Source organism: Polypterus senegalus, chromosome 1 (genome assembly GCF_016835505.1).
Source record: "Polypterus senegalus isolate Bchr_013 chromosome 1, ASM1683550v1, whole genome shotgun sequence".
NCBI classification, from domain to species: domain Eukaryota; kingdom Metazoa; phylum Chordata; class Cladistia; order Polypteriformes; family Polypteridae; genus Polypterus; species Polypterus senegalus.
In genome coordinates, this window is record NC_053154.1 from 292,088,961 (window position 1) to 292,105,707 (window position 16,747).

General features: G+C 39.2%; 1 protein-coding gene across 3 annotated transcripts in view; it reads left to right on the top strand.

Moving 5' to 3' along the window:
- Positions 1 to 16,747, top strand: part of LOC120543437 (VPS10 domain-containing receptor SorCS1) — a 1,156,507-nt gene that overhangs the window by 1,014,436 nt on the left and 125,324 nt on the right. For all 3 annotated transcript variants that reach the window (XR_005636356.1, XR_005636351.1, XM_039776557.1), the window contains exon 10: positions 12,933 to 13,079. Coding sequence is in view for 1 of the 3 variants with exons in the window: in XM_039776557.1 (XP_039632491.1) it covers positions 12,933 to 13,079 (147 nt within the window). In the remaining 2 variants the exon portion in view is untranslated. The remainder of the gene's footprint in view (positions 1 to 12,932; positions 13,080 to 16,747) is intronic.

Consider the following 16,747-nt stretch of genomic DNA (forward strand, 5'->3'; position numbering starts at 1 on the left):
GATTCCAGGGAGAGTTGAATTGTTCAGAACTGAGGTGGGTTCCCTTCCATGTTCTTCAATGGAGACATGTGTAACATCATTATTAATTTGTATGGGGCATTACTTGCATCATTGTTGTCATAATTAATGAAAGTGTGGGGAAACTTGCGTATTCTGAGGGAAGAGTAGATGTGTCCTTTGAAGAAAATAGATCTGTGATTGGATTTTACTGTTATAATTCATTAATGTCCATATTACAGAAGTTACTTCGCAGTTATTTTATACCCAAAAAACCATCACCACCCTCCGAGTTGGTAACTCCCTGTCTGATAACCCTCACAGGAGACCTGTCCTATGCTTCACTCAATTCCAAAAGTTAAATTATGCTTTTGACCAATAAAGAACAGCATTATTGTTTTTGTGATTAGGTTCATGGATGATGGTAAACTAATACATTGTAAAGGAATGATGGACGTCAGATTGGTGTCTTCATGCTATGCAGCTCAGTTGTCTGAAACCTCCCTTCCACAGGATGTCAGCTTTCATTCTGGGAGTTTATTTGGATCATTTCCTGATCAGGACCAAGTCCAGCCCTCAGGAGAGGTTCAGGGCAGCCAATGGAGTTGCAGGGATGACCCAGGGTTGCTCATCGGGACCTGTACATTTAAGTGGATGGAGTCAGTCAGGGAGGCCATAGTAGCTTCTTGGGGGTATTGTTGATGTGGAGCTGCACTCCTTTAAAAGAGGGTTTGGATGACTCAGAACTGCTTCTTGGGAGGTTGAGCCAAACGCTGAAAGTACTCCTTAAAATTCTCCATGGTCCTTCTGGTGGGTAGCATAAAGTCAGAAACAAATTACAGGTAAGGGCCTGCCTGCAAGTCATGGAGGGTTCAACAGCCTTATAAGTGGGAGAATGAGGAGGAAGACAGATGTGGTGCTATACTCTATACAGCCAGGCCACTTCAGTGGGTTTATGTTTGTGCTTTTTCCCTTTTTATGTGCAATCCGATGTCCTCCCACCTCTCTGAAAATTATTTTTTTCTCTGTAGTAAATCCCTTTGCTGATGGACTTTGTGCCATCTGAGTGTCATTCTGGGTTGAATGTCAACTCAAGATCACCCCATTCCATTTACTTCTTTTTTGCTGTCAATGTTTCTAACAGCAATGTCATTGAACTGATATTCAGTTGGAATAGGTGGTCTGGCCAGATGTATAGGTTCTAAAGTTTTGGTGTACTTGCTATCTTGTATTGGGGTGAAAACAAGGAGTGAGGGTCTTGTCTAGGTTTTACAGTCTATACTAAAATTGATCAGATTTCTGAACCTAATTACTTTGTCATTATCCCTCTGCCTAGGTCTTCCAATTGAAGATAATTATATTTTGGAAGTTGAAGTTATTTTTTCACAATTGTGGCATATATACATATAAAAAGACTATGTCTGTCCAAGTAGCTTATACTAGCAGCCTATGAAGCACCAGAGTAAATCCAGTTTGGGGAAATCACTTCCCATCCTAATTATTGGACAGTGCTATGCTATATAACCTTGTCCCCGTACTCTGTGTTTCTTAATCCACCCCAAATGCCATAAACTCTGTGAGGGATTACTATGTGAATATGTACAACAGAGTATGACCTTTTCTTCACTGAGTTTTTGTGTTGTCACATTAATTTACACCTTTTTTAATGAACTGTCTTATAGTGTTCAATGACTGAATGAGATCCCTTCCTTTTGTTCTGTGAATGTTTGTGTTGTCACATTAATTTACACCTATTTGGATACATTTGGCTTGGTGTATTCAAAGACTGGATAATGGCCCTCATATATTCTCAAGGAGTCATCTCGTGTCCATCCGGTGTGCAGTTTCTGTAATGCTAATTTCAATAACAGAATATGTAACATACTGTATTCCAGCACATCGGTATGACTGTCATATTCTCATAATTGTAACATTTGCTTTTGTTCTGAAGAAGTTTCACAAACATTTCTATCTGTCAAGTTTGCCCAGGTCCCAGCTTTTGGCCTCTCCCTTAACATGCAACTGTCCTCTGACCTTCACTATAGCAGCAAACTCCCTGTTAAGTGCCACTTCAGGGAAGGACAAAAGATTCTGATGTGTTCAACCACCCATAACTTATTTCTTAAAATTAAAAAACTTTATTACATAATTAATTTACAAACATAAAGAACATACAGTATTTAATCCAAACTAACTGACGTTTCATATGTACATTACAAATTACACTAGCGTGACAAACATTACATACCATACTGTAATGGTCACAATACTTTTCCTCCATGTCCTGCTCCACAGTACTAACTTTAGCCCCACACATCTGAAGGTACAAAAGAGCGGAGGAGTCCTTTGAAAAAGTTTGGGATCCAACCAGGCCACCCTGTTTTAATGTTATGATCCAGAAAACAGAATTAAAAATAGCTCTCATCGGCCCAACAACAGAAAAAAGGCATACACACTGCTTTATTAGCACATTCGGCTTTTCTAATAACTCTACTTGTTTGAGTGTATCAGATTCAGGGACATTCAACATGAGGGGACACTGCTCCTGGTCTGACGCCATTTCTTCTAGGGACATTGATATTTATAGTGTGGGACTGGAAGGGGCGGAGCCTCACGATGGCACTTAGTTGCCCTTACTGGGAAGCTTCTCAGTACAGCAGAGGAAGAAAGAGATAATAGAGTTAATGCAGGTGCGACCTTTTGCCTGGGAGTGGTAAGCTTCAACAGTGTCTAATGGGGGAATTCTTATTTAACCATTATTTAATAATTCTATATATATAAATAAATATAAAATAGCAATTTTCAGCATAAACCTACATAAGAAGGTTTAGAAAGTTGACAGATTGACTTTAAATTTTAAAAAGTCAGATTTCATTCGCAAAAGGAAATGAACAAAACTGCAAAATGTTCCAAAGTCTAATGATGGCACTGAACATTTCAGCGATGTTCCAATGGTAGCTAGCTGCTCTAACTTTAGCGACAGGTTTCCTACTAACACAACTGCTGAGTGTGGTGGAAAATCTACAAACAGGTTTTTCAGTTTTTCCAACTTTTAACAAGCAGAATTCTACGGTTAATCGAAACAACTGATAGAGTACATGGCTGTAACACAGACTATCGAATGGTGCATTTTGGTGATAATCTGATTGAGGACAGATGCACTTGTAGATTCAGAGAGTGGAAACACCTGTGTATGCATACAGAAATCTGAAGAAATTAATAATCATACTGTTCGCTGTTATTTAATGCTACTGCTCAAAATTATAATGTACATTATTAGGCCATGGGGCAGCAAGGTGGCGCAGTGGTAGCGCTGCTGCCTCGCAGTTAGGAGACCCGGGTTCGCTTCCCAGGTCATCCCTGCGTGAAGTTTGCATGTTCTCCCTGTGTCTGCGTGGGTTTCCTCCGGGTGCTCCAGTTTCCTCCCACAGTGCAAAGACATACAGGTTAGGTGGATTGGCGATTCTAAATTGGCCCTAGTGTGTGCTTGGTGTGTTTGTTTGTGTCCTGCGGTGGGTTGGCACCCTGCCCGGGATTGGATTCCTGCCTTGTGCCCTGTGATGACTGGGATTGGCTCCAGCAGACCCCCGTGACCCTGTGTTCAGATTCAGCGGGTTGGATAATGGATGGATGGATGGATGGATTATTTGGCCATTTGTTAAATAAGTAAAGTAAAAATTTATTTATAAAGTACCTATCACACAGACAATAGTAACAAAGCTGTTGAAACTATAAAACATAATAAAATGAAATGTCAAAGCAACATACAAAACAAGAACAATATAAAAGACACCCACGGTTTGCAGCGCTACCCAAATGCCTTTCTGAACTGATGCATCTAAATGGACACATCGTTAGTGGATGTTTGTTCCACAACTTTGGAGCAATAGTCTGAAATGTGTTATCCGCTTGTGCCATTAGTCTGGTATGAGGACCCAAAAGGAGATCTACCTGAACACATTCAGAGCACAGCCTTAGGTGCAGTGTTGAAGGAGGATGACCATGCAGAGCTCAGTAAGTAAGAACCAAAATTTTGAACTGGATCCTAGATTCCACTGGTTTCCAATTTAGAGAGTATAAAATTAGGGAGATATGGTTTCATTTATGTGAATGTGTTAAAATCCAGGCAGCTGCATTTTGAACAGTCTGAAGACGTGACAAACCAGCATTATTCAGACAGGTAAAGAGGGAATTGTAATAATCCAGATGTGATGAGATGAAAGCATGAGTAATCCTTTCCATGTCAGCCCTGGTAGCAACTGATTTAAACTTGGATAAGTTTGTTAAATAAAAAAGCAACAATGACTAAGACACCTGACACATGCATCAAAACTCAGAGACGGGTTGAATATGACACCTAAATTATGTAGGAATGCATGAGAAGAGGTGGAGATAGTAGAAGATTTTTGAGTAACTGCTGGGTAAAGATGGATGGGGAGGGGGATGGGGGAGGGAGCAAATATTAAAACAGTTTTCTGAGTATTTCATTTTAAATAATTGGTGAGTACCCAAATATTGACATCCTTCAGACAGTTGACCAAAGAAGACCAACTTGTGTAGTTGTTTCAGCTTAAAAGAATAATAAAGCTGAATATTATTGGCATACAAATGGTAGCAAATACCATTAAAAGAATTGATTATTTGAGCTAAAGGAAGCATATACAGTGGGAAAAAAATAGGTCTGATGACTGATCCTTGCAGCACCCCACAAGACAAAGAAGCAGAAGTAGAACTACGTATAGTCACCCACAGAGATGGTGAAACTCCTATCAGGTAAATATGAGGTAAACCAAGCCATGGCTGAACTGGTGATGCCCACAGAGTGAGTTGATCTTGCTAAGAGGGTCTTATGCTCAACCATGTCAAAGGCCAAGATAATATCATGCAGTACTAAAACAAAACACTTACCTGCGCCTGCAGCCATTAATAAATCATTGGACACTTGAAGAAGAGTTGTGACTTCTGATGTGCAAGTGTGTCAAACGTATCATCAAAAGGCAGTTTGTTCATTATTACCACTTCTTAAGAAAAATAATTCAAACTAGGAAAACTAAACTAACAAAAGTCAAACTAAAAATAATGATGACCCAGTTCTTGTTGGTATGACCTGGGCTGTCTTATAAATGTGTCTATAAGCTGAAGCAGCAAGCAGCCTGCTATACCATCCCCCCCCACCACCTCAGAACGGGCAAGAAGTTCTCCCAGTTCCTTCCTTGATTGATTATCTGGGAGTGAGCTACCCAGAATTGTAAGGGGAAATAATTTGATGTGTGTTTTTTGTCTGTAACTATGTATGTAAACACATCGTTAAAACAGAAACGTTTTCATCTTTTGGCACAAAGTCTTGCCTCGCGGGACGTGAGTTCTTGATATTTTTTTGTTTATAATTTAAAAACCGAATAAGAATCTTAAAATCTAACAACATCACATTAAAGTTCGATAAATTCTAAAAAGAATGATACCAAACACACATATGTAGGTTTTAAAATAAGCCCGATTTAAAGCGTGACAAAAAACGTGACATAAAAACGTCACATAAAATCGTTGCACTTTTAGGGTTAGGATTTTATATATATAGAGTAGATATTTATGTATTTATAGTTGTATACATATGTACAGAGGGACTGTGAATTTGGGAATGCTAGGCCCTGAGTGGCTATCTGTTTCCCCCATTTTGAGAGGGGTCTGATGAAATCATCACACTCTCTCTCACATTACTCTGCCACTGTTTTGCATGTATCAATTAATACCAAATTAAATGTCACCTTATTTAAATACTTGACCCAAGAATGATTTTTTTTAATATGTTACTTACCCCATGTAGTTTGTGGTGAAGGCCTAAAAAAATTCCTAATTTCATGTTTTTTCGGGGAGAACGGAGAGAAAAATATTCTGATAAAATGGGGGTCTGTGGTGACCAATGCTGGACTATAGCAAAATCTAAAAAAACATCCATGATAAATTCTCACAATACTCATATAACCTAATCCATGCCTCAGCAACCTTATTAAAAAAAAGGTTTTGGAAAAGACAGAGCATTACACACAGGAGAAGCACATTCACATGGGATCAGATTTTTTAAATGAAGACCTACCTCCTCTCTTCATGATTGCTCAAGAGTCCTGTCTTCAATTCAAGAGCTCGTAATATATAAAGAAATATAATTTTTGGATTGAGTATGCTCTTAGGAAAATGGGGTTATATACTTTTTTTTCAGAACTTTACTTCACAATAACTCAAGGAAAAAAGTAAAAGTTTTTTTTTTTTTTATGAAATTTAGAAACACAAACATGGTATCTTAAGTAAGATCTGTGTTTCTGCCTTATTTCAAAACGTTGCACAATCAGCCCTTGCTTGTTACTGTTTCGGTGTTTCAGCTTAAACCTCTGGCACCCATTAATAAAATAAATAATCTGCCACCTATATACTTTTTCCGTGAAAGACATTCTAATTGGTTAAGGTTATGCTGTATTGGCAGGGAAATTAGTAGGTTAATACCCAGGTGGTGCTCAAACGCAAATGAGTAATGCTTCTTTAGTTAATTCCCTTTGACAGTATCCTCTTGTATGGTGGATATCCTGGGGCTGACCGACCAGGTGAAGAACCATGGCAGACTTGAGCACACTACAGGGATTATATCTCTAGGCTGGCCTCAGGACAGCCTAGTCTGTCAGGTTTGACGTTTTGCCATTAAAACCCTCTGTCTGTCTGTCTGTCTGTCTATCTATCAGTCTATCTAAGTATGAGGAAATCTCATACAGGTCTTCCTCCAGGGTTTCAAGATGTGTCAGTATTACACTTCTGAATATCCATGCTTCACTGTGACCATATTGTAGCCTGTCATAATAAATGAACTTAGATATTTCTGACTGTGTACTTCAGCTTGCATCAGAGATAAATTAATTTCCATGTTTGTATTTCTCCAGGCCAAGATTTCAGAAATGAAACGAGCATGGCTTCAGGTTTCATTGTCAACACTATTTATTTAGAATGTCCATCAATATCTGTAGCTGGGTATTTGCTCCTTTGCTAGACCAGATTGTTTACTGCGAGTCATTGATTTTTAAAACAACATGCATGCTTAGAAATACCCTGTCCCTAGGGATATTTGTGACACTGGCCTGTTCAAAGATGCTCAAAACATAGATTCGTTTTAGACTACTGTATAAAAAAAAAATAAAATCAGGAAGAGGCTGTGAGACTTGCTTCCATATTTAGTTGTCGGCCTCAAAGCCTTCTGGGTGGCTTTAATGTTCTCATTAAAGGAATGCTGCCTCACAGCTCTGTCTGTTTGGGGACTTCCTGATTTTTTTCCACATTCCAAGAATATGCAGGTAGGCTGATTGGTGACTCAGAAGAGGCCTGATCGGTGTGTTGGACTGGCACTGTCTTTGGCTCGTTCCTTTAATGCACCAAATGCTGTGGATAGGCCTCAGTACATTTGACTTCATAACTGGATTTAATGGGTCTGGAAATTAATAACATTGATGGAGGCACATTGATGGGTGATTCATATACAATATGGTGCCATAGTCATGGCTGCCAGTTGCAGCGGCTCCGCCATGCATTCTTGTTTTAGTTATTTTGTTGTGTGTGTTTTTATTTGTGAAAGAAAAGAATTTGAATACAGACACCTCCACTGGAATTCCCTGATTTTAAGCAATAAAACACAAGCAGGAGAAAGTGTTAATCATTATTCTTTATCTAAATCTTGCAAGAGGTAACAAGTGCCTTACATGTTAACCACATGTTAGTCACATGCTACAAATAAAAAAGTGTCCTCTGCACTGTATTTATACAATTCATTGATTAGGTGACTATTCTTTAAAAGGAATTCGTTACATAATCAGAAAACTTTTAGCATGATTTGTTACTATATGGATGGATGGTTACACCTAGTTGCTAACGGGACATGGCAGATGTTGGTACCTTAGATGACCACAATTTGATTGATAGATGTACGTGACTTTTTGAATGTATAATTTTCATTCTTATTTTTATTTTAGGAGATGTGTGAGACACAAATATCTTCGTCCCCAAAATGTAAAGAACAATGGCCTCATTTATTTTTATGATCCAGCTGGGTTCAAAAACAGGAAACTTAGTGCTACAGAAGAATGATTATGCCATAAATATAACATTTAAGGGGTTGTAAAAATAACAAGATATTCATTTATCATAGTGAATATTAAAATAACAGTATCAGCTTTTAAGTATAAGCTCAGAAGGATATGAGACTCAGACATATGCTGGGTGCACATTGCACCACGGTTCAAATTCAACTCTTACATATTTACTGAAGGAATATTACTGGCAAAACTACTGTATTGGGACTATATATAGCTAAACGTGTTTAAAGGATGGTTGCAGACTCTCCGTTTTCCGTTCTAAATAAACCACTGCTGCGGAGGTTTGTTCACACTCAGGCTCAGCTGCTTATGCTGCGGAGATCTTCAGTCCTCCTGGACAGAGGCCTATCATTCCACCAGAAATTTGTAAACAATTCAGGAGTAGTAGAGCTGGAGCAAAGCAACAGGAAAAGAAGAGACGCTACAAACCTCCAGTTCCACAAGTGGTAATGGGTAATGTAAGATCGCTCACGAACAAAGTGAATGAATTAACAGCATTAACAAAGAGTCAGAGGGAATATCAGGAAAGTAGTTTTATGTACTTCACAGAGATGTGGTAATATGAACAGATTCCTGATGCTAATGTTAATATTAAAGGCTTCAATTAAGTTAGAGCTGACTGGAACAACAAACACAGTTGGAAAAAAGGAAGGGGAGGTGGTCTGGTGATCTTAGTGAACTTTAAGTGTATTCACCCGAATCAAGGAGCATCTATGTTGTCCAGATATCAAGCTGTTAGAGGTCAGCATGCGCCCATACTACCTGCCCAGAGAGTTTTCTCATATTGTTGTGATAGCAGTGTGCGTTTTACTATAGGCTGCAACTGTCTCTGCATGTGAAACAATTCACAATGTGGTGGGGGGACTACAAACTTGCCACCCACAAGCCCTGTTTGTTATTTCTGGGAACTTTAATTTTGTCAATTTTTCAGGTGTCTTGCCCACTTTCAAGCAGTATATCAACTGTCCAACCAGAAACAATAAGACTGGATTTACTGTATGCTAATGTTATGGATGCATGTTGCTCTATAGCATTACAGTAATCCCTCGCTACTTCGCGGTTCACTTTTCGCGGATTCACGACTTCGCGGGTTTTTAAATATAGTAGTAGTATTTCCTAGTCTAAAAACAGCAAAAAAAGTTCGGTGACTAAGTGCGTTGTAACACGGGCTGTGATTGGTACATGGGAGGAAGACGACAAATCACAGCTTCCCGCTTTCTAATCGGGCCCGTTATTGGTTTGCTTTCACTGATGCCCAAATCCCACAGCACCTCCCCTTGTCTCTCTGTCGCGGCCATTTCGCTTCAAGCTTTCTCGCTGAGCAGTTTACTTTACACTGTACTGTGTGTGATTTTTTTGTGGTTTTTTTGTGTTGAACTTCGCTTCAATTTTCACCCCCTGCAATGGCTCCCAAACGTGCTCCTTCTTCCAAGGCTGGTGCTGAGCCTAAACACCAACAAAGAATGATGATGATCGCTAAGAAGATGAAACTTCTGGATATGTTGAAGGAAGGGAGAACATTCGCGGCTGTGGCTGCAGACTGGCTAAGGATCTGCAAGAGCGGTCACAGGAATGGGACGACGATATGGTTCGATCGGTCCAATTTTGCAACAAGGTCGACGACGTCATGACCGCCTACAAGCTGCTCTTCAACCAGAAAAAGAAGCAGCGGCAACAGCTGTCGATCACAATGTTTTTGCAGCCTCACAAAAAAGAGCCAGTTCCTACTACTACTACGGATACACCTTCGGAAACCGTGGAAGAGGTGCCCCAGGAAATGGCACTGCCGTCTGAAGAGACGTAAAATACAGTCATCGGCTGCTATTCATCACCATCATCACGTCATATATAGGTACGTGTACTTTGCTATACAGTAACTGTAAACTTATCTACTGATTTCATATTGCTTAACAGTTGTAAACAGTACAGGGAGGGTTTAAAAACGTCCAAATACACATTAAATTGTTAAATAAATATGGTGTCCCTACTTCGCGGAAATTCAGTTATTGCGGCCGGCCTTGGAACCTATCTCCCACGATAAATGAGGGATTTCTGTACCCACATTTGTAAAGTCTGATCACAACATGGTTCACTTGAGTCCTCTGTATAGGCCATTGGTACTGAGGCAACCTGTTGACACCAAGACAGTAAAGAAGTGGTCCATGGAGGCTATGAATAAGCTAAAGGATTGTTTTAGAACAACTGGTTGGGATATCTTTGTAAACTGCATGCTCAGGATATTGACAGTGTCACAGACTGTGTAACTGATTATATCATTTTTTGTGTAGACAATTTTGTGCCATCTGCATCCATCCCTGCATTGTTGGAGAACCTACAAATGTGTGGATGCAGATTAGCACTCCAGCCACTGTAAAAAAAAACAAAAAAAACTCACACTGTTCCAGTGTGATGCTGAGGTGTCACCCATTGCATGGCCAAACTCGGGTCCCAATCTGGGTGGTTTGTCATGTTGGGGGGTGCGGCAACACGCGGTAATCAGTTTATGTTTCCAACCTCCTCCTCCTCATAGAATCTGTCTGAGGAGTGTGAGAGGTGAGAATTAAGGAGGGTAAAGAACACTACAGAAAGAAAATGGAGTCAATCTTCAGAAGGGATGAGGATGGTGACTGGGTATAAACTGGCCTGCCGTCAGCAAGACAAATTAACTTGGAGGAGACTGAATCAGCTGAACACCTTCATTAATAGGTTTGATTGTGGGGCATTTGCGAATACACATCCCAGGAAACATTTAACAAAATACCTTTTCTCTGTGTCCATCACAATTATCAGATAACTACCACCTGATGTCTCCACTCCAAATCCAGAGTTTACTATTACAAAGAATGAGGTGAGGCAGTGGGAGTCAGTACAAAAGTACTAAAGGCCTGTGCTGATGAGCTGTGTGATGCACATATACAATCTCAAACTGAGACTACAGAAGGTCCTGGTGCTTTAGAAGACCTCATGCATTGTCCCAGTGCTAAAGATCAAGGATCCCAAAGAACTGGATAATTGTAGGCCTGTGGCACTGACTAGTCACCTGATGAAAACAATGGAGAGGCTGGTTCTTGGTCATCTGAAAACACAGGTGGGGGCAGGGTTGGACCCTTTACAGTTTACATATCGTCAACATGTGGGATGGAAGATGCTGCAGTTTATCAGTTGCACAGAGCCTACTCTCACCTGGAGAGAGCTGGGAATACGGTAAGAGTCATGTTTTTTGACTTTCCTAGTGCCTTTAAGACCATTCAGCTCCTCTTATTGAGGGTTAAGTTCTGCGCAGCGCAAGTTGACACTGCCTTAATTTCCTGGTTTTTATATTCTGATTATTATATCTTATCACACCACTGCCGTATCCAGGTAAGAGCGGCGTCATTAGCATCCTTAAGATGTTCATCGGTACATGCAGGGCCTCAAGAACATTCATGGAGAATGTTGTCCATTGTTTAGGTGGGCTCACCACAGGAACATTCAGCGCTTGCTGTGAGGCCCCATCTAAATAGGTTGTCCCTTTTTTTCCCAACTAGCTTCATTAATTCTGATTAACAGGCCGCAGTATGTGAGACTAGGGAACTGTGTGTTGTAGAGAACAAATAGCAGCATGGGTGCTCCACAGGTTACTGTCCTTCCTCTGTTCCTTTTCACTTTTTACACCTCAGATTTCAAGTTTGATACTGAGACGTGTAACCTTCAAAAGTTCTCAGATGACACTGCTATTGTTGGATGTGTTAGTGAAGGGAAGGAGGAAGAATACAGAGGCCTGGTGAGTAGCTTTGTGGAGTGTTGTCATCACAACCATCTCCAACTAAACCCCATAAAAACAAAGGAGCTTGTGCTGGACTTATGGAGGATGAAGAAGTCTTCTCCGGTTCCAGTCATCATCCAGGGGAAGGAAATGAAGGCTGTTAAAACCTACAAGTACCTGGGTGTTTACGTGAACGATAAGCTAGGATGGGAGCAGAATGTGGAACTTTTGTAAAAGAAGGGCCAGAGACAATTCTGCTTTTTGAGGAGGCTGAGGTCATTCTGTGTGAGAGGCCTGCTACTGAGGACTTTCTGTGAGTCTGTGGTTTTCATTGACATCTTTTATGCTGTGATGTGTTGAGGTAGCAGTATTACATCCAAGAATACTAACAGACTGAACTAGATCATCAGGAAGTTTCAGTTCAGTGCTTGGGATGAAACTGGATACTGTGGAGGTGATAGCAGAGAGGAGGATGCCGGCAAAGGTGTCATTAATTATGATGACCTCCTTCATCCACACCATGAAGTGCTGCATGGCTAAAAGAGTGAAATGAACAGCAGACTGCTCCTCCTCTGCTGCAGGAGGGAACATTTTTACAGGTCTTTTTTTCATGCTGCTATCAGACTCTGGGCTTTAATTCATGTATCCTTTACAGGATTATTTCATGAATTGTATGTATGGGATGCCAGACTCATTAATCACTGGTACTTTATTAATTACTAGCCACTTTATCTGTGTATTGCACATATTGTATTACTGTGCTATTGATTTGTATTTATTACTAGTGATTTGTAATATATCACTATTTTTGATATTGTATATTTATTATTTATCTTATCTGTTTCATCTTATATATTTATTAGATGGTTAGTTATCTATATGTACTTGTTTAATTTTGCTGTGAGCTGCTGGAACATCCAAATTTCCCTTCGGGGAATAATAAAGTGTTATCTTATCGTATCTTACTTTAAATTAAGAAGAAAATAGGTCAGATTCCTATTTCTTTCCTATGTTATTTTACTTCTAAATTCATTTTGTTCAGCTATGTTAATTTTTCCTAGGTAGCAGGGATAAAAGGAATGTTCTTAGCAAACAAGAAGCTTGAAAACCAAGTGAAGACGTACATCACCTACAATAAAGGACGCGACTGGCGCTTACTGCAGGCTCCTGAAGCAGACCTCAGAGGGAATGAATTCCACTGCCATCTGGTGAGAATAATAAACAAAATACATTTTGGGTGACATGTATTGGCAGGCATTGCCATTAAATGCAGAAATGCTTAAGGTTATTGGTTTTTAAAATTGTCAGAATCAAGACAGGTCCCTAGGACTTATCTGATGTACTGAGGAAGTTAGTGAGCAGTAGTAAATAGCCCACATGGTAAAGCCATTTACAATTTTATTTCTTATTTAGGGCAATAATTTCAGCCTGCAAAAACAGATTTTTTAGTGCAGCATGCAATTTATCTGGAAGGTGTTTTGTCTCTGTTTTTGCTGATAAAGGCCAAGACAACATTAAGTTCTAAATACAAATTGCAAACTTATGCTATTAAGATCAACAAAATTTCAGTTGATCACAGATTCAATCAGCATTGTGAAAATATACAGTCTGCCCAAAATGCAACAGCTTACAGAAAAAAGAGAAAGAAGCAACATCTGATGAATCATGGCAACTAGAGTTCAAATCTAAGCCATTAATTTGTGACCAAAGAGACAGTGCCAATGTAAATTTTGTAAATTAGAAAGCATCTGGGCTATTTCTCGGATATCAAGCTCGTAATGGAACTTATAGGCTTCAAAGAGTGAGCTGGCAAGAAGTCCCTAAACAAGAAATCCATTCATCCCTTCATTTTCTGCACCTGGGTTTATATTTTAGTGTCATGGGGAACAGGAGCCATCATACTGCATGCTCATGTAAATAGCCTGTCACTGTGCTCCACTGTTAACCTAGGACTTTCAATTTGTTTTTGTGTTTATGCTGTGCATCCTAGAAGAGGCATCATGACCACCTAGTAATGATCTATGGCCACCAATATATTCCTTCTTAGTGACCATTAGAATCATTAACACAAGGAAATATTGTAATAAAGAAAAAATATACTGCATTTACCTTGCTTTTAAATACAGCTTTCACTCCCATATAAAAACAGCTGAAAGAAGCCCATAGGATTGTAAAACTGTTGTACAATTCTACAGTAGGTTCTTCAATAATTGTACATTCATTTTCACAGTAGTCAGAGACATTTTCCTAGGCACTGGAAAAAGGTGATGTCTTCATTCTGCCCATTTAGGTGGGCTGCATTCAAGTTCCAAAAAAGTAGCAACTCAAAAAAAGAAACATTTTCTGCTGACCAGCATGTTATCTGGAATACATTTGCATAGTAATAAAATATTTATTAGCTTAACAGTACACCCAATAAAATATTAACATTTTTATAAATAGAAAGTGTTTATATTAGTGAGCTTTCTGTCTAGAGAAGATTAATTCTTGACTAAAGACAGCTGAGTGACAGCACAATAAAGTTCTGATTGCATATTATGAACTGTCTGTGAGCCATGCCCAAAAATGTGATTTATTTCAGCGTATTGCCTAGAAGGTGCACTCACATATATCAAGGGTTACCTGAAAAATATCAAAGCAGCCTGGTTAGATGGAATCACTGCTGAGGTGATCAAAGAAGGTGGTGAGCTTCTACTCAAACATCTTGAAGCACTACTCCATCGGATATTGTGTACAGAACAAATTCCTATATCTAGAAAGCTGGATAGAATCACTCCAGTTCCCAAAAAAGGATGACAGTCGTGAGCAGAAAAACTGGCATCTTATAAGCATGCTCTCAATCCTGGGATAATTTTACACATGTTTTCAACTTAAGCCTCCTAAAGCATTATGAGCAAATGTTGAAAAGGACAAGCTGGATTTTTACCCTAGTTAAAGCTGCTGTGACCAGATTTTTACCCTCAGGTAGATTATGGAAGAGAGAATTCAATCTGGTAAGCAGATGACGATCATTTTCATTGTCTTCCATGCACCTTTCAAGAGTATGTACTGGCCAGCCTTGTGGAGTGTGCTCAAGGCAGAACATATTCCAGCAAAAACCATATGTTTACTGAAACAAATGTACCATGACCCTACCAGCTGTTTATGTGTCCAATGTGAGCTATGTGATGCATTCCCTGTTAAAATGAGTGTCAGGTAATGTTTGTGTAATCTCACCACTGTTCTTTAACATCATAGTTGAACTAGAAAGAGCATACAATTCTATAGCAGGCGAAAAGTACAATATGGTACACGATCTTCTGTTTGCTGACAACAGTGCCATCTTTGTAAATGAAAACACAGAGGTCATGGACATTTTGTTCAACATTGTGGAAGTTGCCCTGTCATATTGTTTAACAATCAACATAGACAAGATAAAAGTGCTAATGACTGATGCCTTGCCATATGCCATTTATCTCAATGGGTTACAATTAGAGCCGGTCATGAAGTTAGAGTGATTTAAATACCGCAGGTCAATGGTACAACAGAATAAAATAGCATTATCTGCTGAGGTGTATTGCAGGATCTGACAACCATTACCCTCCATCTTCAAGTCCCTGAATGGGTGTTTATTGAAAAATCAATACAGATCACTCAAAACCAAAATCAGATGCTGATTTTGCCCACCCTACTGTAGGTCTGAACAGTGCTAAAAAGCAATCCAAACATTCTCAAAGTTTTCCAGATGTGGTGTATGTGGCAAATGCACTTGCAAAACATGAATGTGGGTTTCACAGTGGAATTTTGAAATGTTTACAGTCTGTGTTGAATTTCTATGTTGTATAACTTCAGTGTCCTTGAGTGTTTTTCCCGTGTGTTTCGAAAACATGCACCTTTGGCAAACCAACTTGCCATTAGCGTGATTGTGTGCAATTATTCAAAGATAGGCATTAAACGAGTAAGACACTTCCATATCTACTCTGTTTCAGACAGCTTCATTAATTCTCGACTTGATTTATGCAGTTCTCTTAACTGTCATCCTCCTTAAAGCCCCAACCAAATGCAACAATTTCAAAATGTGGCTGCCAGTAATGGACCAAATACACTGAGCACATATCTCCTCATCTGGCTTCACTGCACTGGCTATCTGTATAGTGCTGGTTTATGTTCAGCTTTCCTCTGTTAATTTCAATAACACAAATTACTCATCATTGTTACTTGTATCTTGCCAAGTTGTAGAAGAACTAAGGTCCTCTGAAAGCAGCTTTCTCAAATTTCCAAAGATCTGTTTTGCAAATCTTGGTGAGCACTTATTCATTTTGGTCTTCCCATGATGCTCCATGTGCCAACACATTTAAATCTCCCTAAAAGTCACAACTCCTTTTTCTCAGATTTCAATCACCCTGACCATAACTGTACGCTTAGTACATTCTTTTGTGATGAGCGTATTGATCTTGACACTTACCATTCTGCCTCTCAGTCAGTTCATATACTCCACTGTAATATTCAGCAGGTCTGTCCTTATTATTAAGTGCATTCAATTAATAAGTAACTTAAATATCTTACACGTATTGCTTATATTGAAAAAGCACTTCATGATGATATATTCTATGAATTGGAAAAAAAAAGCCTAATGATTGCGAAGCCATAGCAGTTTCTCCTTTTGAAGTGTTTTCATGTTTAATGTACCCTGTTTGAATGATGTAATCTGCATGATTTCAAATTAAAGCAATGATCATTTGCTTGGGCAGCACAATGGTGGCTCACAGATTCTGTATTCTTGTTATAAATCCCATGGTCAGTCATTGATTGTGCGGAGTTTATATGCCCTCCCTTTGTTTTCGTGATTTATCCTTCTACATCACTAATAACATACTAGTACCTATAAAAAGTTTTT